The sequence below is a fragment of the Belonocnema kinseyi genome, chromosome 4, assembly GCF_010883055.1.
Source record: "Belonocnema kinseyi isolate 2016_QV_RU_SX_M_011 chromosome 4, B_treatae_v1, whole genome shotgun sequence".
NCBI classification, from domain to species: Eukaryota; Metazoa; Arthropoda; class Insecta; order Hymenoptera; family Cynipidae; genus Belonocnema; species Belonocnema kinseyi.
The window spans coordinates 138,561,549-138,584,865 of record NC_046660.1 but is presented as its reverse complement, the minus strand read 5'-3'; the positions used below and the strand labels follow the sequence as shown (position 1 = coordinate 138,584,865).

Here is a 23,317-nt window from a genome sequence, read left to right as displayed (position 1 = left end):
CAAAATAAAAACTAATTCCGGTGGTGTCTAATCTAGTCCATTCGGACACTATATTTAATCAACAATTCCGCCTTTTTAACAATGCAGAGAAGCTAAATACTCCTCATTCAAGTAGAATAATCTTGTAGATCCGAATAATGCTATTTATTACGTTTAAAAAAAAATACATCATCTCAGACAAGGGAAAGGTTTCTGGAACTGATTTATTATTTAATAAATAAGTTATTAATATAAACGCCAAAGAAAACATAATAATATAGTTAGTTTCATAATTTAAATTATTCTTAATCAAAATCGCGCTCTTCATCATTAGCATCTAGACATTCATCATCATTTTCATTTGCTTCCAGACTAAGCTCGTCCTCTATTTCATCGTCCTGTTGATCTGCTCTCTTTTTATCTCTGCAAAGGAATACCATTAATTGGTTTCAATACAATATAAGAAAATTTAAAACTTTTACTGGTTTATCACTTTTTATCAGACTTTAAATTATTTGTTCACTTCATGGCATGCCTCTTCAAAGTTTCGTGAACAAAAATTTAAGTGCATTAAATTCCCCGTAGAATTAAAAAAATAATGTTTACCTTATATAGTTCAGAAGATACAGCCTTAGGCATTATTTATATATTTATGAAATATTTGTAAAAATAAAATGTAGCTTTTCTTCTTGTGAAACCGCATATTTTTTTGTGCACTGTATAAAAAATAGTCAAAGTATTAGTTCAATCAGACTCAAAGAAAAGGAAATCTAAAAAAAAAAGTTACATCTCCGAAACGTCCGCGGTAGTACAACTTCGGACGTATGAGATCTATAACATTATACTTTTTTACATTTCCTTTTTATTTCGCCTGATTTTATTTACTCTATTTTGAACATTCTTATCTACCGTGAATAGGAAATACACTATTTCACAAGAACTAAAACAAAACTTGTTTCTATTTTTTTAGAAAAATTTAAATTGCAAAATATATATCTCCTAAACATTATTAGATAAGAAATATGTTGTTTCACGGTGAATAAAATGCCCTTTAAGTTTGGTTGAAATAAATTCAAAGTAGGCTGCTCTGAAGTAAAGAATTGTTTTAAAGACTGAGAAAAACTGAAATTTTGCACATTTTTTCCTAAATTTTAATCTATCCCAGATGTCCAACGATATTTAATGTTTGGATGCTTGTTTCGTATGGTAAATTATAGAGCTAAATTTACAAAATCATCGCTTTGGAGTTACTGAAATGATTTCAGAACAAAAACGAGAGGTGCAGGCCCTCTTAGGTTGAACTCAATCCGGGCCCATCAACCACCTTGATCCTAAAGTCCTGATCTCATGATCCGTAGCATTGGGATGCGATACCCGAATACTGTCTTTAATTAAAAATTAAAATTTTAATATGCTTTCTTTCGTAGTGATTAGAAAAAAATGAATGTATTTTATTTTATAATTACTTACTTATAATTAAGGTTGTAAAATTAGTGTCTTCAAAGGAAGATTTTGGTTTCTTCCTTTCTGACCAGCTATAGAGAAGAGCTACGTTATTTGAGAAAAGCCTGTAACAGATATTGGCCATAACATTGTTCAAGCTATTTCCACCAATATCTCCCAATTCCTGTGCCTGTAAATATAGAATGAATTATATAATTTTATGAGTGCAAGCTTACATCAGGAAATATATACCACATTTTCTCTAATTAATCATTCAGTAATTTAAACTAGTTTGTGAACTTTACCATTATATTTTTTAATTCTTTGTTTCTCAGCCTTTCACTAATTGCCAATAGGTCCGCCTGCGTCTTTATTGGCAATTCTAGACAATCAACAGAATCAAGAAATGAAATATTAAAGGTATTTACTGCAGAGTTATTTTGTGACTGCAATTTCAAGTCTCTGAGGTGTATTAAAATTTAATTCATCTTTCTTAGGGATAATTCTTCATAAGTGAGACCTATAATAGAAAAATGTCTATAAATAATTAATTACAAAATATTAATTATAAATTCATTTACGCATTCATTTTAAATCTTGCAATCATTTGTCGCTTAAATATGTTGTTTTCCAAAGAGAACAAGACGATACATATCTTACCAAAGTTATCATAATATTTTTAATGATTAAGTTAAAAGTATTTCAACGTAAAAAAAGGAAACATTTTTTTGTTTTATTCTGATAGAAGTTCTCTTATTTTTTCTAAATCATTAGAATTTTATTTCAAGTCGTGGATTCCAGGAATGTCTTGAATTTCCCGAATTCCATGATCCCGCGAATTCCATAAATTTCGTGAATTCCTTTCACAAATCTCATGAAGTTTATTAATATCGGGAATTCCTTGTGCACAATTTTCGATTTATAAGCGCTCTAATACATGTATTCGAATACTTGACGGCAACTTAACGATTTTTAACACTTACAAACATGTCTTGCAATTTTGTCATGCCGATGCTATGTTCGCAATTTTACACTTGTATTGTGAAATTGTTGTAGAAATCCATACATTTTTAATAGTGCTATGAAAAAAGTTTAATTCGCTATTTTTTAAAGGTCAAATATTTATTTCTTTAAAAAATGCCTATAATCAGTGGAAAGGGCCGAGACAGTCGATATCCACGAAAATTTATTAAGTTTGGTTCCCTCCTACTCGGCAAATATTGAGCCAAATATGTATTATGTTGAAATTGGAATATTTATTTCAGATTGTAAATTTTTTCTTGTGATCTGTGAAAATATGCCGAAGAATAATTTATTTTGTGCCCGTGGATATTCAAGCAGGCATATTCGTAGACTACGTTCTAAACAGACTCAGATTTGCAACTATTTTTAGTTTAAAAGTTGCCTGAAAAGTCTAAATACACCAAAGCCGTGGATGAAGTAGTTGTGGATAAGATATATGTGAATGAATTATATGTGGATAAAAACATGATTTTTGATACGTTTGAAGAAGAAACCTAGGCTCATACACAGACAGAAATAAGTTCAAAAAGTGGAAGTAATCCTAAAGAGGTTTCTTTGAAAACCAGTGTTGAGGATAGTGATAGAAGTGACAAAAGTCAAACTGAAGATGGAGGAAATGACTTAGAAAAGATACTAGATTTTGATTTCGAAGAATACGATGAAAAAATAATTTAATGGGATGTGTCGGATAGTGATACGGACAAAAATTTCGAAGATTCTGACACAGAAGAAGACAAAGAATAAATAAATTCTCGTCAAAATAAAGATGAAAAATTTAAAAATGCTTTGCGTGCATGGTCACTACTGTACGAAGTTTCTTTGATTGTTCTCACTGCACCGCTTCTTATTTCAAGTCAGTTTACTGATTATGTGTTACCACACAGTGCCTGACTCTCCTGCGAACGCTTATATCCACAAAAATCACCTACATGTCTGATGGAGGAGAGTATCTCCATCTTGGTCTGGACCGATCTGTTGCCTCAATTCTGAAGCAACGCAGTTATAAGGGAAATGCTGGTAATAACATGAATTTGATGTTCAACATTGACGGTTTACCTATATACAAATCTTCGTCTAAAGCTTTGTGGCTGATTCTTTGCTCTGATACGAATTCAACAATCGTATACCTGATTGGAGCATATTATGGAACTCATCACCCGGTTGATGCTAATGAATTCTTAAAAGAATTTAGAGACGGCGCAACAATCCTGTGTACAAACGGTATTTTGCTATGGTTGGAGGGCCCGCCTGGTGTGCAATTATGGCCAAAATTCCAGGAAACATTAGCTACGCTCAAGAACTTCTAGAGTATTTAATTCAAACATTTGAAATATTTTGCGGAAAAGAATTTTGCAAAGATGTTAAAAAATATGGACATGTAGACTCCTTTATTGCATTTCGCTTCGAAAATTATATGAACACTATTAAAAGAAAATTAAGAAAGAACAGTAAACCCTTACAGCAGTTGGCAAGACGGTACGCTGAAATGGAAATTTTAGATAACCTAAACAACCTAACGTCTAATGCCAATAAATTACTCAAAAAGCGTCATTCTAGCGAACCATGGATCAATAATAATAATTTTTAAATGACTGCACAATATAAGATTCTCAATCATGAACTTTTTTCGATCGACAGAAATAGTTCAAGAAAAAACTGCGTTTTACTAAAAGATGGATCCATTACATCAATTCTAAACATTATAGAATATGAGGAAAATAATATATATTTGGTAGGGAAGAAGCACCTTTCATTAGACGATCTGTATGATAAGCCCCATAATTCCAGTTTCTTCAATATTCACGAAATAGACCAAAATAGCCAGGAACTTCATTTATGGCCTTTGAAAGAATTAAAAGCAAAATTGTGGAAGATCCCGAGAAACAATGAACGAGCAATCGTATTTCCAATACTTCATTCTCAATTACTTCAAGTAATTAATAGGCCATTACTCTCCTAAAATACTGGATGATACGTTGATAGGTTTATATGAAATAAGCTGAATTTGGATTGCCGTGTACCATAATTTTAGGAAAATCTATCAGAAAGAGAATCAGAGAGAACTCGGCGAAATTTTGAACAATCGAATTACTGGTTTAATATTTATTTTCACTTGTATTAATCTTTTCAAAAAAAGATCTCAAAGCAAACGAAAAAGAACTAAAAATAATTCTTTACAAAAAAAACTAGTCTCGAAAAGTGTAAAATTATAAAATAATATAAGTTAATAATACTTTAGCAATCTTTCGACTTTATAAAAAATTTATATAAAATAATGAAATCAGTGATATTTAAACAAATCCCTTTCAAATCAAGGAATGGGGTCCAGCTTTGGATGTGAAAATGATTTGGTATCTGATGAATTATTTCTTGGTGAAAAGAAAGGAATCAATTCATAATTTTTAGAACGAGGGTAGGGATTGTCGATTTTTTTATTCGGCATGAAAGTTCTTGCTTATTCAATTTTTGATTCCCGAAAAATTCGAAAGCTTTTAAAAAATGGCAAAGTATCGGCTATTTTTTTAAATTCTAGAAAGTGAATTCTTTTAAGAATCTCAATTTGAATTTTTGATTTAAAAATAGTTTGCAATTCGTGATACATATCTTGTAAGTTTGGTTTTTGGTAACCCACTGCTTCAATCTCGAAAGTATGATTTAAAAAGAATGTCGTATTGTTTCATTTCCTTCAAAAACCACGAAAGGTAAAAACAAGGTTCAGAAAAAAATTACTTGTCTTGAAAAATTCTACGAAAAATACCTCTTGTAATTTTTGCATGGTTTGCGGAAAAAAGAATTAATGATATTAATATAGACTATTAATCATTCATATTCTTGGGTAATCTTAGAATAATTGTAAATGTAAAAAAAATCTTTATTATACTGTGAAACTAGTGCTCCTTTATTTTCACCATAGTATCCAAATCCAAATTCCTACAAAGTGGACAAGAAATGTCGGAGGGGAAAAAATTATTTGTTATTGGCCATCTTATAAAAGTCAGTCTGAAATAAATGATGCAGTATCAAATCTGACGGATCCCTTGCCTTCTTGGACTCGGCATGATGTGCTGAAACATTTAAAAAGGACAAGTAAGGCTGAAAATATATTTTGCTATTGATGCTAACTTTATTATAATTATGTTATTATTTAAAACAATGGAAAAAATTTGAATATTTTATTTTAATTCATTCCTTATACACATAGGCACGGTGGAAAGGGCAAACAAAAACTATTAGAAGCTTTAATAATGACGGATATTGATAGTGAGGCCACGAAAAACTATGCGGAAAAACTTAAAAAGACCAAACAAGGCAGGGCCAGAAAATCCCCTTCACCTGATTTTCAGTTCAATTCGTCATTTAAGACCAATAAAAATAAACAACTTTCTTCGGATGATCTGACTGGTATCAGCAAGTTATCGAAACCCGATGGCGAACCAAACTTAACGACAAAATCAAAACCTTCAATAATAAGCGAGGAAAAAGTGAGTATCCCGAACATACCACTTCACCCGTCAAAATGAAGAAGACTTGACTCAACTGGCCGCCATGAGGTTGCAGGTAAGTTTAGAAAATCTTCACATGCAAATATGTCAACTTTCTTATTTTTATTCTGTAAGAAAGCATAATACTTAAATGTTTGCTTTAATATGTCTCTAGATGAGAATACTGCAACTGCACCTTCTCATTCTGATCCTCCAACTTCTCATCCTCAACCACTTCCTGATTTTGAAATTTCTGACATCTAAGTTTTTTAATAATAATCAGAGAAGTTTAATTTTTGCAAATTTTAATTTTTGTTATTTGAGTATACGTAAAGTTTCGTTAAATTCAACACTTACCAGGTAAATACGTAGTTTAACTATACAGGGTGTCCAAAAAGTTCCGGGACAGCCAAATAAATCCTTAGGTGCAATTTTTTTGGAGAAGGTTGAGGTAAATCTTGAACTAACATTCAACGAGAAATCCAGTGGTGACCTTAGACTTACCTTGACCATGACTTTAATGGTTAGTTCAAGGTCACCTGTATTTTTTAAAAATAGAATGGCCCATTTTTCACCTTGGCAATCGAAAGAGCGAAAAATTTTACGTTAAAAAGTGTAGTCGGGTCATAGGTAAGGTGTGACCGTGATAGACGTATCAAGGTCATTCAAACTTCCATAGGTTCTGAAAATTTTTTCGCAAGCTAGCTTGTGAAAATCATCCTCTTACTCTACTTACTTACTCAAAAAATGTACATTAAATAGTGACCAACGAGTGACCTTGACCATGATCATCAAGGACATATCGAGGTCACTCTTTGTTTTTTTAATTGAAACGACTCTGTTTGACATCGGAAATTGAAAGAACGGGAAATTTTACCTCAAAAAGTGTAGTGACACCATATTAAATTTTGCATGGCCTTGATATGTCCATAAAGGTCAAACCTTACCTATGACCTGACTATACATTTCGATGTAAAATTTTCGCTTCTTTCGATTTCCGATGTCAAACAGAGTCGTTTCAATTAAAAACAAAGAATGATCTTTATATGACCTTGATGTTCATGGTCAAGGTTGCCGAATGTTCACCATTTAATGCTCATTGTTTAAGTAAGTAAGTAAGTAGGGTAAGAGGATGATTTTCCCCAGCTAGCTTGCGAAAAAATGTTCAGACCATATAGAACTTTGAATGACCTTGATACGTCCATGAAGGGCACACCTTACCTATGACCTGACTACACTTCTTAACGTAATATTTTCCGCTCTTTCGATTGCCAATGTCGAAAATGGGCCATTCCATTTGAAAAAATAAAGGTGGTATTGATATAACCATGAAAGTCATGGTCAAGGTCAAAACTGAGATCACCACTTGATTCCTCTTTGAATGTTACTTCAAGAATTACCTCAAACTTCTCCAAAAAAAATTGTACCTAAGGATTTATTTGGCTGTCCCGGGACCTTTTGGACAACCTGTATAACATTCTCTTACAATTATATTTTCAGAAAGACAAGTTTTTTTGAAACGAACCTCTCCTTGAAATTTTTCGCAGACAGTCCCAAGTAAAATTAAAAAACTCCTGTTTTGCAACAAAAAAATCGAGACCCAACCCACTTGATAATCCGAAGAGATAAAGAAGTTTAGAAAACTGTCTCTAGATTCTTGCATATCAGGAGAGAAAGTCTGGCAATTTATTGAAAACTATGACATTCGGAGATTTAATTTCAGATCTAAACATATAGACATTATACAGAATCATTTGTCAGTAAAATATGCTGTTTTCGAAATAAATAAGACAACATCTATCTTATCGATTTGCAAAAAATGTTTTGTATCAAAAAGATATGATTATTTGAATTTTCAAGATTGAAAACGCTAATTATCAAGAAATGGTCAAAACTTTTGTGCAAAGTTTGATATTTGTTGATCCTATATGTGTATCTATACCTTATTCTTTTTCGATTATGATAGAATTTCGTGTCTTCCTTCGAAATACATCAAAAACCACAGATCTTTTTTTCTCTTGGGTTTTCTCGAAATCATTTTTTAGTGTTCTCGTGCCCGTCCCTTGGATAAAAGAGGGATTTTTCTTCCTCGACAACGAAAATTCACGTTTCATGCTAAAGTGATACACGATAAGAAAAGAGTCACAGAAATAAAATTCTAATGTATTTAGAAAAAATAACAGAACTTCTACCAGAATAAAACAAAAAATGTAAATTAATATTTTAAATTAAAAAATATCACATTTTTCACAAAAGTTTTGACCTTTTTTGGTGATTCGCGTTTCCTTTTTTTACGTTGAAATACTTGTAACTTAATCATTAAAAATATTTTGGTAACTTTGGTAAGATATGTGTCGTCTTGTTCTCTTTGGAACACAACATATTTGAGCGACAAATGATTGCATTATTTAAATGTATGCATAAATGAATTTGTAATTAATTATTTATAGACATTTTTCTATTATAGGTCTCACTTATGAAGAATTCTCCCTTAGAAAGATCAATGAAATTATAATACACCTCAGAGACTTGAAATTGCAGTCACAAAATAACTCTGCCGTAAATGCCTGTAATATTTCATTTCTTGATTCTGTTGATTGGCCAGCATTGCCAATAAAGACGCAGGCGGACCTATTGGCAATTAGTGCAACGCTGAGAAACAAAGAATTAAAAAATAGAATGGTAAATTTCACAAACAAGTTTAAATTACTAAATGATTAATTAGAAAAAATGTGGTATATGTTTCCTGATGTAAGCTTGCACTCATAAAATTATATAATTGATTTTATATTTACAGACACAAGCATTGGGAGCTAATAGTGGAAATAGCTTGAACAATATTCTGGCCAATATCTGCTACAGGCTTTTCTCAAATAATGTAGCTCTTCTCTATAGCTGATCAGGAAGGAAGAAGCCAAAATCTCCCCTTAAAGACACTAATTTCACGACCTTAATTAAAAGTAAGTAATTATAAAATAAAATACATTAAATTTTTTTCTAATCACTACGAAAGAAATCATATTAAAATTTTAATTTTTAATTACAGAGAGTATTCGGGTATCGCATCCAAATGCTACGGATCATAAGATCAGGACTTTAGGATCAAGATGGTTTTCTCAAGCCAAGAACAGATTGGTCAGAGAGAAGAGAGTGAACTATTTTCATGGATCTCATAAAGCTGAAATAAATTTTATGAGGGGTAATAAATGCTGAGATGTTGGACAACAATAGGGTCAGAATCAACTTCATTTGATTCCGCTAGAGATTAGTCCACTACATTCTGACCCTATAATTGTGCAACAACTCTGACTATTTTAATAGTGACCGAAGCTCTTGAAATTATCCTAAAATTTAGTTGAGCATCTGAAATCTGTCTCATCTTTCACGATGGGTCCGGATTGAGTTCATCCCAAGAGGGCCTGCACCTCTCGTATTTCTTCTCAAATCATTTCTGTGACGCCACACGATTGGCTGGCTTAAGACAAAAAGGAAAAAAAATCGCTGAATGGATTGTTGAATGAACTTAATTTCTATTTTTTTTTATTTTCAGGTTATTATGTACATTTTTGTCAAAGTAACTCCAAAGCGATGCTTTTGTAAATTTAGCTCTATAATTTACCATACGAAACAAGCATCCAAACGTTAAATATCGTTGGGCATCTGGGATAGATTAAAATTTAGGAAAAAATGTGCAAAATTTCAGTTTTTCTCAGTCTTTAGAACAATTCTTTACTTCAGAGCGGCCTACTTTGAATTTGTCTCAACCAAACTTAAAGAGCATTTCATTCACCGTGAAACAAGGAATTTCTTCTCTAATAATGTTTAGGAGATATATATTTTGCAATTTATATTTTTTCTAATAAATAAAAATAAGTTTTGTTTTAGTTCTTGTGAAATAGTATATTTCCTCTTCACTGTAGCTAGAATATTCAGAACAGAATAAGTAAAATCAGGCTAAATAAAAGAGAAATGTAAAAAAATCTAATGTTATATACCTCATACATCCGAAGTTGTACTACCTCGGACGTGTGGGACGTGCACAGAAAAATATGCGGTTTCACAAGAAGAAAAACTACATTTTATCTTTACAAATATTTCAGAAATATATAGGTAATGCCCAAGGCTGTATCTCCTAAACTATATAAGGTAAACATTATTTTTTTAATTCTACGGGGAATTTAATGCACTTAAATTTTTGTTCACGAAACTTTGAAGAGGCATGCCATGAAGTGAAGAAATAATTTAAAGTCTGATAAAAAGTGATAAACTGGTAGAAGTTTAAAATTTTCTTATATTGTATTGAAACCAATTAACGGTTCGGCTTTGCAGAGATAAGAAGAGAGCAGATTAACAAGACGATGAAATGGAGGACGAGCTTAGTCTGGAAGCAAATGAAAATGAGGATGAATGTCTAGTTGCTGACAATGAAGAAAGCGATCTTGATGAAGAATAATTTAAATTATGAAACTAACTATATTATTATGTACGCATTGGCGTTTGTATTAATAACTTATTTATTAAATAATAAATCAGTTCCAGAAACCTTTCCTTGTCGAAGATCATGTATTTTTTTATAAACGTAATAAATGGCATTATTCGGATTGACAAGATTATTCTAATTGAATGAGGAGTATTTGGCTTCTTTGCGTTGTTAAAAAAGGCGGAATTTTTGATTAAATATAGTGTCCGAATGGACTAGATTAGACAACATTCTTTTGAAATATAGCTCGAACATTTCAGACAAATATTGCCAGAGTCGGACGTTTTAATGTTTCTCGAACGCTGGTTCAATATTCATTTGGAATGTTGCCAATGTTTTAATTAAATATTTCTGCAATATTTCTGTTACATTGCGTGTTATGTGGGTTATGTGAATATTTTTAATCAAGACTTAAAATTATTCTCCAATCAATTTATGTTCCCAGTTTTGTTAGGCACTTAAAATTAGTTCCCCTCTCCGAACCAGTGAATAATGTAAGGGTAGATTGCGGAAGGAAAATGTATGTATGTATCGAATGAACGATGCGCACCTAGGCCTATGTTAAGGATGAACAAAAATACCCACTCCGATTTTTGGGCTCGAACTCTTAAAGTCTAAAATCAATCTCACTCTGCCACGTAAATATGAAATTGTAAAGAAATCATTTTTTCGAGAATTTTTCAGTGTCAATCGAGTCTTTGATTGTTGGGCTCCTCGAAAATACCCTCTTCGACTTTTGGGCTCCAACCCTTGACGTCTAAAATCAACCCCTTTCTACCACGTGGGTATCAGATTGTTTGTAAAAAATGTAAAATTTATCAGATTTGAATTTGAGCTACCTTTTTAAGGTAGTGTACGTTTAACGTAAACGTACAATTTTTTGCTTTCATCAAATCGGTATAAAAAAAGAGGGTCCTATTGAAGAAAAATATGACCTTCAAATGATCTTAAAAATGGATCTCAATGTCAAAGCTAGTTAAACGCATAAATGACCCTCATTATGCTAATCAAGTTTTGTCTGAACCATTTTTTCGTGTCTGCGCTGTAAAAGAAGTTGGTGTAAATTTACATCCTGCGACGATGGAAATTATTTGATCGGTGTGGCACATAGTAAAAAAGCAAAATTTTGTAAAAATACATACTTTTTTTCTCAACATGCGTCCGCTATGAAGAAATACATCCATCGGGTGCATCAGCGCGGACTTACTCCCTCGCGATAGAAAAGCACATATCGTCAAAATTTACATACACTTTTATAGACTTAACACCCCAAGTAAATTTATCACCTTAGGTAAACTTACTATGTCTCACACTGATCGAATAATTTCCATCATCGGACGTAGTAATTTTACAGTCGACTGCAAATTGAACAACCTCCGTTCTGTTTTCTGTTTTGTTGTAACGTGAAGTGAAATTACACTAGATTGCAAATAAGTACTGAAGTATCGTAAATTAATCAGGTTACATATTGTAATTTGACAATACAATGCATGAATAATTACTATCTGATTGTAAATATCACTAAAACTTTTTTTACAGTGTGGCTTAGGTACGAAAAAATTTAGGCGCATAATTTAAGTGGTGCACCTTCCATATCAGGACGCCATTTTGGGTCTGCTCAATCATTCAATAAAAAACAATCCCTTCGCAGAACCCCGTATAGCATTTTAACTTTAAAAAAACAGAACATGCTCACATTTGAAATGATTTATCTTGAATTTAACTCCTAGACGCCATATTGCATCCGCCATTTTTTTAAGCGCCACTCTTTCAGTTACCGGAAAGAATGTTAGTTCATTGGAATACATAGTCGAAATTGAAATATCATGATCAATAACCTACAGAGCCCAATTTAAGTTATTACAAATAAGTATAAGTAGTATCCTATAATTTCTGAAATGGCAGTTTAGATATAAAACTAAAAGAATCTTAGCTGGTAATAAAGATTGAAATTTTAAGTATACCGTACAAGTATCAATCTCTAATACAGGGCAAGAAACTTAAAAAAGTGCCCGTATGGAACATAATCAATCCCGAAAACATAGTTAGAAGAACTGAAAAACATCTGAGTTATTAAGTAAAATTTTTATATTAAAAACAATTATTATGTATGTTTGATAAGTTGGAAATCGCCCTAAATTTCAGGTTATCTTATATTTCCCAACATACATACAAAAGATGAAAGTAGGACCCAGGTACGTTCGTGGAGACCCATCCTCCTTGCGAGAAAAAATGTCCCCCCCCCCCCCGCAGATCAAAGATACTTGATTATGTTGTCTTTTCTAAGATCCAGGGCAATGGCATAGATTTTCCTATACAAAGATGACAGGGCCTCGCGTAAACAAACGTTATGTTTACCTTTGCTTGATCACCCTAGATTATTAGTAGAGAAGTCTCTAAGAACCTTCCGCCTTTTAATGAAATTGTCTCGCAGTTACTGATTGCTGAAGGGTAGGTTTCGGTGCAGGTGCCTTGATAATCCTGTGTATTTTGACAACATCTTCCCTTACAAAGGAAATATCAAGAACCAGTCATGGTAGTAATAAGACCTTTATTGGGTTTGATAGGGAAATTATGAATTTCCAGAGTAGTTTGAAGGGCCGCCTGCTCATTTACGTCAAGAATATACTCAATTGTAGCCACTTTTATTTTCAAACCACTGACTTCCTTTTTAATCTTAGTTATTTTCTCTTTTTCCATTTTTAAGCCAACTTCGAGTACAGAAATCCAATTAGTGTTACCAGCAGTGTCTACTTTAATCGTTTGTATCAAGGTAAGAAAATTATCATCAAATGCCTATTGCTTGTTTTCAAAGTCTGTGATACCAGAGAAAATCTCACGTGAGTGCGCAAGCGCTTGCTTTTGTCCTTTTAAGGCAGCATTACTGATTATAGCAGCGAGATCAGGCTGGTTGGTGATAGCCGCTGCTGCTGAGGGGGCAGGAGTGGGAGGTGAAGATGTACCGAGAGATTTGTAAATATTCTTTGCCGGTTTCCCATACGAAATACTACCTTAAGCACGTCTTAGAGGAGAGAAAATTTAAATTAATGTTATAAAAAATCAAAATTTGAATTTTTCGCGAAAACGAGACAATGTACTATTAGTTCCGAATAAATAAATTAATTTAATAAACAATTATGATAGGTTATCGTGCTTTTTAATGTGCAAAGCTAACCATTTCTTTTATTATAAATTATACAAATACAATGAATCCATGTCAATGAATTGACAGCTGTAATTTTGTGATTGTAAACTCTCTTTCGCTGAAGCTCTTTCGGCTTCAACGAACACATTCTCATCACGTATCTCGTGTTTCGCACTCGATTTTGTCCAAAATGTCAACTTTTGTACATTATGCTCAACACTTTTATATCAAATATAATACATTTTTTATGTAACTCTGCCTGGGATTTCTTATTCAGATATTGCAAAATAATCTACAAATTGTATTTATCATGATTACTTTAATATTCGTTTCTTATTTTGCATTAAATTATATTCTTAGCTGCGCTAAAACATGAATCATGCCAATAAATGTATATCATTACAATTCATAATATGCATGGCAATTAAAACATACTTAATCTTATTGCCTTGTTTATATATATATATTTTTTTTAATTTTTAATTTTTAATTTTGTTTTTTTTTTAAGATTAAAGAAAAACTCCTCTTTCTACCAAAAATTATTCGTAACAAAATTTGTAAATATTTTTTGGTTAAATAAATGTGGTCTCATTTGTTCTCGTAACTTGTATCGCTTGTAAACAATTTGATTTTTTTATTTTCAATTATATTTTTTATTAATAAAAATAAAACTACTTATCCTATAAAAATGTAATTCATGACAAATTTGTAGATCTCTTTTAGTTGAACAATTTTTGTCGATCTATCTCTTTTCATATCTTGCTTTGTTTTAACTTTTTGAATTTCTATCAAAAATGGAGCATTATGAATGAGAATTTAATAATTCATTATTTTTTGTGCGGTCAAAATTTGAAATTTCGATTTTTTTTCTAACAAAATTGAAAAAGATAATAAAATAATCATTTAGGGCCTTGAAAAAATAACGTTTTTCTCATCTTGACTTTTTTCCCATATAACGCTTTTTTGGCTTCAAATGTCCATTTTCGTTTGGTTTTTTGGATTTTTAAAATATTATAACTTTGGTAATGTAGATTTTATCGAAAAAAGTAATTGAGAAGTATTTTTTATATTTTTGTATTAAAGCAACGACGACGACGACGCCAGGCAGACACTGACGTAAAAACTTGTTTTTCTGACTCAGGGGTCTTTAAAACGTCGACATTTGATGAAATTCGCGAAAGTAATTTTTCGCATAAAACTAATACTTTCTCATTCTGAGGTTCTTTTTGACTCAGAGTTAATTTTCCTTACTACACTGATTTCCATAAGACTTGGTAGACGACGCTTCCGAGAGACAAAGCTATATATTCCTTACAACTGCTTACATTTTTTTTCTTATCTTCACTATATACAATTATTAACAACTATTTACATAGTCTTATATCTACACTGTAAAAATCTGTTGAATTTTACATCTCTGGTGGATGTAAATAAAAGGACCCTCGTGTATCGGAGTAGCTTTACGAAAAATTGTAAGAATCCACCTAGCGATGAATTTCACAATTGCATCTGTTGTGATATTCCAATTCGGTCGATAATTTTACACACGAAAATGTAAAATTCATTATGTGAAAGAATAAAAGAAAAGAAAATTTATTAGGGCGGTAGGTTTCGAACACTCGAAGCTCAAACTTCGTACAATTTCATGGAGATTGAAGAAAGACAAGCCGGGCACGTAACCACCTACCTAAAACACATTAGATACTATGGGTATTTTTTCATGTTTAAATATTCCTTAACAAGAATATGAAATATACGTTTTGAATCACCGAATTTCTTCCGTTCCAGTAGCAGAAAATGTAACAGGCAAATTAGAAATAGCTTGAATTCGATCTATTTTTGTGTAAAAGCTGTCAAAAAATTTGAACATAGCTGTCAATTTCCTCGCATTAAGAATAAAAATGCTTCAAAATTAGAGGATGAAGTCATCGATAAACAACGAAAACGAGAGACGCTTTCGTATTCACATATTATTTGATTAATTATTCTAAATTTTCAATTAATTATAAATCAAAAATATTACAGTTTCCGCCAGGGTAAAATGAAATCTTTAGTAAAATTAAAAATCTCGATGTAATTTTAAATCACAGGAAAGTGATTTTACCGACGCATGGTATTTTTACATGCTGCGGCTGAATTTTCCCTTCTGTATGTAAAGTTCGTACGAGGGAATATGTAATTTTATTTTTATCGAGTGTGTAATATTATACTGCTGTTCGAGGGTTCTTTTATTAACATCGCTATGGGTTGTAATTTCACATACTTTTGTAAAATCACATAGTGAAGTGTGATATTTACAATGATACAGTATGTAATTTTCCGAAACTTTGTAATTTTACACAAATATTTTTTTACAGTGTAGTTCCTTATCTCTATTTCCTGTAATATCGCAATTTAGGACTTATTAGCAAACGAGTGAGTGAGACAACGAAAGCAAGAGTGCAAACGAGAGAGAGAAAATGAGCGCGCAAATGCATCTTAGTCTACTTATACTATTATATAAACAGTACTTACAATCTTTACTCCTCTAATCTAAGCGACTTCCTTTCCTTTTTCTTTCACTTTTTTGTATACCTTCAATTTGTCATTTTTTCACATGCATTCTTTCATTCTCTCTCACTCGCTCCTCTAGCACCCTCCAACTTCTTCATCCATTCATCTCCTAATCCATCCTCCCCTAGAATCTTAAGCACATTCTCTTGCCAGCTTCCCTTATCTTCCATTCCTCTCTTACATCCTTCCCATGTTTTCTCCTCCCATTCACATATTCTACACTATCTGTTCTCTTCTTTTTCCCAAAACATCCCCACCCTTACCTCATTTCCCTTTTCTAAATACTTTGATACTCCTTATTTTTATATCATCTTATAACATTTATTGTACTTTGATTCCTCAATCATCCCCCATATTTCTATTAATTGTCTTTCCCTCTCCTTTTTCTCCAATTCTTTATAGTGTACACCAGTCCAGTCTTCTGTGTTTCTAGCATTAAAAAACTCTCGTCTTTCTTCTTCCCAACTCGTTAATTATATCGTCCTCCCTCTCTTCTACCTCCATCAAACACTTTTTCGCTAACTCCCCTCTATTTCCCTCTCTAAGCTTCTTCTCAAATTTCCATACCCTCTTTCCCACTCTAATACTTAATTTATTCCTTTGCGCTTCTTCTCTCACCATTAATCCTGGCGTCCTCTAGTCTGCCCATAAGGTCCATCTTATGTACCTTTCTTGTAAACTCTCAATATCTTTCTAATGTTTCCACCCCCATATTTCTACTCCATAATCTAATACCGGCCATACCAGCGTATCGAATAACCACATTCTCCTTCTTCAATTTTTTGTCAACCTTCTTTTTTCTATTCCCCATATCTGTTTTATTACCCCTGCTGCTTTTTTTACCCTTTTCATTATATGAGCTCTATTATCTCCATTCGTTTGCCAAATATATCCAAAATATTTAAACTCTTTTACTTGTTCAAACTTTATTCCCTTCCATCTGCCCGTCCATTTTTTCTTCCTTCCCCCTCCTATTCTAAACCTCATTATCTTTATCTTTTCTACATTTAAATTCAGCATTTTTCCATCTAAGTATTTCTCTAATCCTGTAATGAATCCCACAATCCCTTCTTCATCCTCTGCCATCAACACTTTGTCGTTTGCGTATGCCAGTGTATATATATTTTCCTTTCCGATCCTAATTCGTCCCCAACCTTTTTTCCTCATTTCTTCTTCCAAGTCTGATATTAATATATTAAATAAAAGCGGGCTTAGAGGCCATCTTTTCTGCATTTCTCTCACCAACCAGAAAGTATCTTTTACTTTCTCTTCTACCTTTACTCTGCCTTTTGTCTCTCTAAAAATTTCCGATAATCTCTTTATTAATCCCTCTCTTATCCCCTTTTGCACCATAACTTTTTTTACTTTGCCACGATCTAATGAGTCAAACGCCGCCTTTAAGTGCACGAACATTGCTATCATTGCCCCTCTTTCCTTTTTCATTCTTTTGTTTACTAGATAGTTTAGAACATATAAGTTGTCCATCAACCCCATTCCTTTTCTAAACCCTGTCTGATTTAGTGGCTCTATAATTTTTTCCTCAACTTCTTTCTTTAATCTCTCTGACAAACCCGTTAAATATATTTTATACATTGCTGGCATCAGCGTCACACCGGAACATCAAAAAACATTAATTATTACTTAAGTTATTAAAAATTTAAGGAATCACTGAAATTTTCGTTATTTTTGCAATATCTACTTATAAATAGACAAATTAGCTTCATCCTGGGCTCATTTTGTACAGAATTTCAAGAGCATCCAATGCTGTGCCATGATACGCGCCGAAGTTTTCCTAAAGGTCCTCGACTAACAAATCGAAGATTCCCTTCAGAATCTCGAAGTTGTACCGCCAAAAGTTCACAGAGCTTTCGAAGTAACGAAACACCCTAAGCCTGTCAAGGAGCTCTTACTGACATCTACCAGAATCACACGTTCACGATAGATGTCCGTGGATGATACCTTCCAGACACGTGTATTTTCGTCGCCTAGGCGAGCAAAATCACATGCCCGCCTAAACAAAAAACAGTGAGACCCATCTGATGAAAAGAAGTCACATAGTACCCCTCAATAATCACAAATAAAACAGGAGGCCCTAAAGTGTGTTTACAGTCAGCCCTCCCTGACTGCTTTAATTCACAAGAACCCTCATCGTGCGTTTTGACCGCCACGACGAAAATACTGAAACATTCTATTTTGGCACTGCCTAATATTTTTTTTGGTATCTAATGGACTATGGGTCTAATAGATTCACTTTTGACGTCATTTTTGGTAGGTTTGTAGTCAATGTAGAGAAATGAAGCGACTACTTTAGCAACTAACTTATCACTTTTTCACCACACGGTTAGGTATATCTTTTCCTTCGTCGTTGATTTTTATACATGCAAGCGGCATCTGCTACTTAGAGATTACGTGTGAGGCTCTATTGATATAAGGTGCCTATTATTCTGATAAAAATAAATTGACCGTCGTACGTAGGAGATACGAAAAAAGACAAAGGAACAAAGGTGGACCCCAGAGAACTGTTGCAGTGCCACTTCTGTACATACTGTACGTACCTTTCTTTGCTAGGCATATATATGAAAAATTTCATGTATGTAGATAAGACGGTACTTGGGTACAGGAGTAAGGATTGTGAAGAATCCGAAAAAAATTACATCAAGAGATGCCAGTGATGCGTAAGTTACTTTTTAAAAGGAACCAGTTATCGTTATCGTCGTATTAATAACAGCCTAACTAGTGATCGTTCTCGTTGACATTTCAAAATGTAATTAGTAATCGTTATCATCAACTGACATAATTCCTGACGAGGAAGGCGGTGTGACTGGGCGCGTTATCGTGGTGAAGCCTCCAGGTGCCTTTGATTGCGCTCCTGACACTGGCGATCCTCTTTTTTAATCTTTTGAGAACCTCCACGTAAAAAGCAGCATTCAAACTTGTTCCAGGCGGTACAAATTCGTGATGAACAATACCCTGGATGTCAAAAAAGACAATGAGCATTGCTTTTATACTTCCAGTCCGGGCTTTGTCGGCGACCTCTTCCCGGCCATCCTTAGAGGATCTGTGCAACCTGAAAGCTTGTCATTTTAAAAGGTAATCATCCCCGTAGGCCTGATAAATCATTAAGTAAGTATTCGAAGCCGATTTTCCAAGTTTTACATCAAATTTGATTGCGTAGCGCTGCTCGAGAGAACCCTCCATCGCGCGCTGGAACATGAGGCCAAGCGGAAGTGCACGGAAATGCTCGTCCTTTCGGCTCCAAAGCTCGAAGGCGACTGCCGGATGCTTTTTCTCGAAGCTAAGACCCCCCTTCGCCTTGTTCGCCTATCGCAGCGCGCACAGTGCGGCGAATTAGAAAATTGGGGTTCAAAATGATCCAGAGCCTATCATTTTCATCCGATTACATCTTTTTTTTAAATTAAAGCTAATTAAATTCTGATGAGGTCTGTCGAGGGCAATTTTGCTAAAAAAGGCTCTGTTTGGTTGTTATTTAAATTTCAAAATGCCAAAAAAACATAATTTTTTATATTTGAGCTGCATATTCTGTAGCGTTCGTTGATTTTACCTCAGAAAGGTGAAAAATTAATAGATTTACAATCGATTGACAAATCCTAATAACTTAAATGAAGTTCTTGCAATCTGTTCACTTGTTATAAACTAATTTATGAACAAAATCGATTATTGCTGTACACTGAAGCCTGGAAGTTCTTTTCATCGCGTTTTTTCCCCCCGAAATCAAATAAAATGAATGTTTCTTTGAAATCAAACCTAAAATGTAATTTTTTTATTTTTATAAGCAAATTTTATAAACAAATTTAATAAATAAGCCTCTCTGTATATATAAAATGCATTTTTTCTGCGCAATCATTAGGATTGCCTTCAAAAAGAAAAATTCCATGAAAGAAATGGACAATAAAAATATTTACCATTGTTATGAACAACACTGATTAACAAATGCATTAAACGGTCACTCTTTGATAGAAACAAATCCATTTTTTTTTATAATGGTTCATTTTATCACTAAACTAATATTCTGATGAAGGAAACTGACGTTTGACAATATTTTTCATTTTTATTAATAATTCTTATCAAAAAATGCATTTATTAGACGCTTTCAAATAGGAAAAATCTCTTTCTTGCTGAAATGTTGATTATATCATGAAAATGAAACTCCTACGAAATATATTGTCATCCAACAACATTTCCCATTGTTATAAACAATCATGATCAATCAATTCTTAAAATAATTCTTTCGTATAGAAGAAATCTGTGTTTCGAGTCCACTAGTTAACATCACCTTTAAATAAGGAACCGAATCGTAAAACGTCTAGACTCAAAATCTTTTTAGAATATTATAAGCAATGAGGATGATCAAAATCATGAGGCTTAACTATTTTTGAAGGAAAAATTCTGGTATTCAGCAGCGTTGCCCATTCTTGTCTCAATCATCTGCAATCAGCAGATCCTGAATTTGTACATCCATGGGACGAGGGAGCCTCTCCTTAAGAGTTCTGAAGTTTTTTATGTAGGGATCAGTCATGATCAACAACTTATAACACAAATCTTCATTGAATTTACGGGAATTGAATTCCCTTATCCTTTTGAATATCTTGCTATTCGCCTCTTGGAACTCTTCTGCCAATTGGCCGATAGGCAATGGGGCATTTTCAATTACCTTAGCGCCATGTATAAGGATCTTGTGGCCTGTCACAGGCATATGGAACCAACTATATAAGCTGACGTAAAGTTTTGCAGTTTGCTGGAAATATTCTCCGAATTTGATGTCTATTCTCTTTCCTGATGCCATAGCTTTCGAAATAACGCCAAATTTCTCGATTAATACTTTAGCAAACTCGGTGATACTCGAAGCCAATTCAGGATCTTCAAAGAATCGTCGAGCACTATTTCCATTAGTAGATGCTCCAGACCTATGTTGTGGAACATCCACGACCAGGCCCATTTCTCCCAAAATTCTTTTTGAATTCTCTTCTTCGCATCGCTCATTTTCTGTTTTTCATCGGCTAACTTCGCTGCCCATTTGCAGAATTCTATGCGATACACAATGTGAAGGATACATTCTACGAATCTTATCCAAGCATGTATTATGGAGAGACCAAAAGAGAAGTTTTTGAACTTTACAGAGAAGAGTTTGATTTTTTCCAAATTGTTCATCATGGAGGGTTTTGCGGAGCATATATAACATCATTGAAAGATTATGTCTGTCAACTAAATTTGGGGATATGATTCCAGATATTTCCATCAAGCGAGATACTGTGTGACCCAGCAATGCTTGCGTGTTAATACTCACACCCCCTTTCGTTAAGATAATATGAGATTCTGGGGGGTAGTAACTTTTTTTGGCATCTGCTAGGCTCCTGTAAGATGCGTAGATATCAGCATTTTTAGCTTTGGCTTGTATACGAATAACTTGATACTGATTTTCACTCAATTTTGCGTCCTCAATCAGTGCTAATTCTGAATATGCTAGTTCATCAGGCAATTCATCGTGTTCATCATCATCATCATTTGACAACAGTTTACTCATGTCATTAGCGATTTTAGTTTTACGAGAAAATCGCAAAATACTCAGGAATGCACTCTGTATGTCAGTCAGAATAACATTCCCAAATTTTAAGAAGTTTTAGTCTCTTAGGTGATTTTGAGCTATTCTCGAAATCATCTGAAGGTCTTCTCCCGGGACAAAATCCAACGAATTGAACAGAGAAATCTGAAAGCGGCTATTCCGAATTCCTGAAACCTAAATGTTATGTTATAAAAAGCTTTTTTCCACTGTTGTTCAAATGTGGACATGAAATAAGATAACTTATCTTCGATTGCTCTCAGACATTCGTCTTTGATATCATAATTGGCTTTGATATAGCTTAGAAGTTTTCCTTTATCTTTGTCGCCACTTGTGATAAGAAAATCACAAACCACTTGCTTCGGAACTTTAAATTCATTCATTGTTAGAACAATCAATTTTATCGAAAATAAGGTTTTCGATTAAAACTTATGAAGGAATGATTTGAAACTTACAACTGATAAAACTTCATATACCACAAGAAAAACACGAAATCAACAGACACAAGCGATTTTTAGTTGTTTCGTTTTTTACTTGTTCCGTTTCTCACATTTTTCTCGTCAGTCAACGTTCAATTCCTACGCTGTTTTTTTGGAAGAACATTGAAAAGTTCACGCACGTATCCATTGTATTTTTGTGTCTTCTTGACTTTCACTATTTACGACTCTTGCGTCGTAGGAGTTTCATTTTTTATGATACTATATAATCAACATTTCATCAAGAAAAAGATTTTTGCTATTTGAAAGCGTCTATTAAATGCATTTATTGACAAGAATTGTTAATAAAAATATAAAATATTGTCAAACGTCAGTTTCCTCTATCAGAACATTAATTTAGGGATAAAATGAACAATTATGCAAAAAATGGATTTTTTATATCAAAGAGTGACCGTTTAATGCATTTGTTAAGGGGCCATTCACAAAATGCCCCTACATGTATCAATGCATTTTATATATGCAGAGGCACTTATTTAATATATATGTTTATGAAATTTGGTTATAACAATCCAACAAATTATACTCTAGTGTTTGATTTCAACGAAACATTAATTTCAGCCGATTTCACGGGGAAAAACGTGATGAAAAGAACTTCCAGGCTTCCATGTACAGCAATAATCGTTTTTGTTTATAAATTTGTTTATAACAATTGAACGGATTGCACGAACTTCATTTAAGTTATTAGGATTTGTTAATCGATTGTAAATCTATCAGTTTTTCACCTTTTTGAGGTAAAATAAATTAATGCTACAAGACAGGCAGCTCAAATATGAAAAATTATGGTTTTTTGGCATTTGGCAACTTGAATAACAAACAAACAGAGCCTTTTTAGCAAAATCGCCCTCGACAGATCTCTTCAGAATTTAATCAGCTTAATGAAAAAAAAGATGGAATCGGCTGAAAATTGTAGGCTCTGGATCATTATGAACCCCAATTCTCTAATTCGCCGCAATGTGTCGCGATGCGCCGTACAGTCGCGTCATAAAATAATTGGACGCATTAATGATAAAATGCTGTCTGTATTATACATTAATAGCGAACGCTGTTTTTCCTACAGGGTTTATCGTATCGAAAAAATTATAAGATTTTCTTTGAAAAAGGCTCAAATTGACGGTCTTGGCATTTAGGTGTGCTTTC

The 23,317-nt window shown here is 33.2% G+C and overlaps 1 protein-coding gene across 1 annotated transcript; it reads right to left on the bottom strand.

Moving 5' to 3' along the window:
- Window positions 1-284: 284 nt before the first annotated feature.
- Window positions 285-1,893, bottom strand: LOC117171132. The gene is made up of 4 exons (XM_033358184.1): window positions 1,728-1,893; window positions 1,450-1,612; window positions 1,304-1,364; window positions 285-402 (listed from the first exon to the last, which is right to left on the bottom strand). The coding sequence occupies exons 1-4, from the start codon at window positions 1,728-1,730 to the stop codon at window positions 285-287; spliced, it is 345 nt and encodes a 114-aa protein (XP_033214075.1). The 5' UTR covers window positions 1,731-1,893.
- Between the last annotated feature and the right edge of the window lie 21,424 nt (window positions 1,894-23,317).

Bases quoted from the DNA above. Each gene is read 5' to 3' on its own strand.
- LOC117171132 (XM_033358184.1), bottom strand. The intron at 1,365-1,449 runs GTAAGTAATTAT...TTTTAATTAAAG, and splicing joins TTTTACAACCTTAATTATAA to ACAGTATTCGGGTATCGCAT. The intron at 403-1,303 runs GTGGTTGATGGG...ATTCCTTTGCAG, and splicing joins ATCAGGACTTTAGGATCAAG to AGATAAAAAGAGAGCAGATC.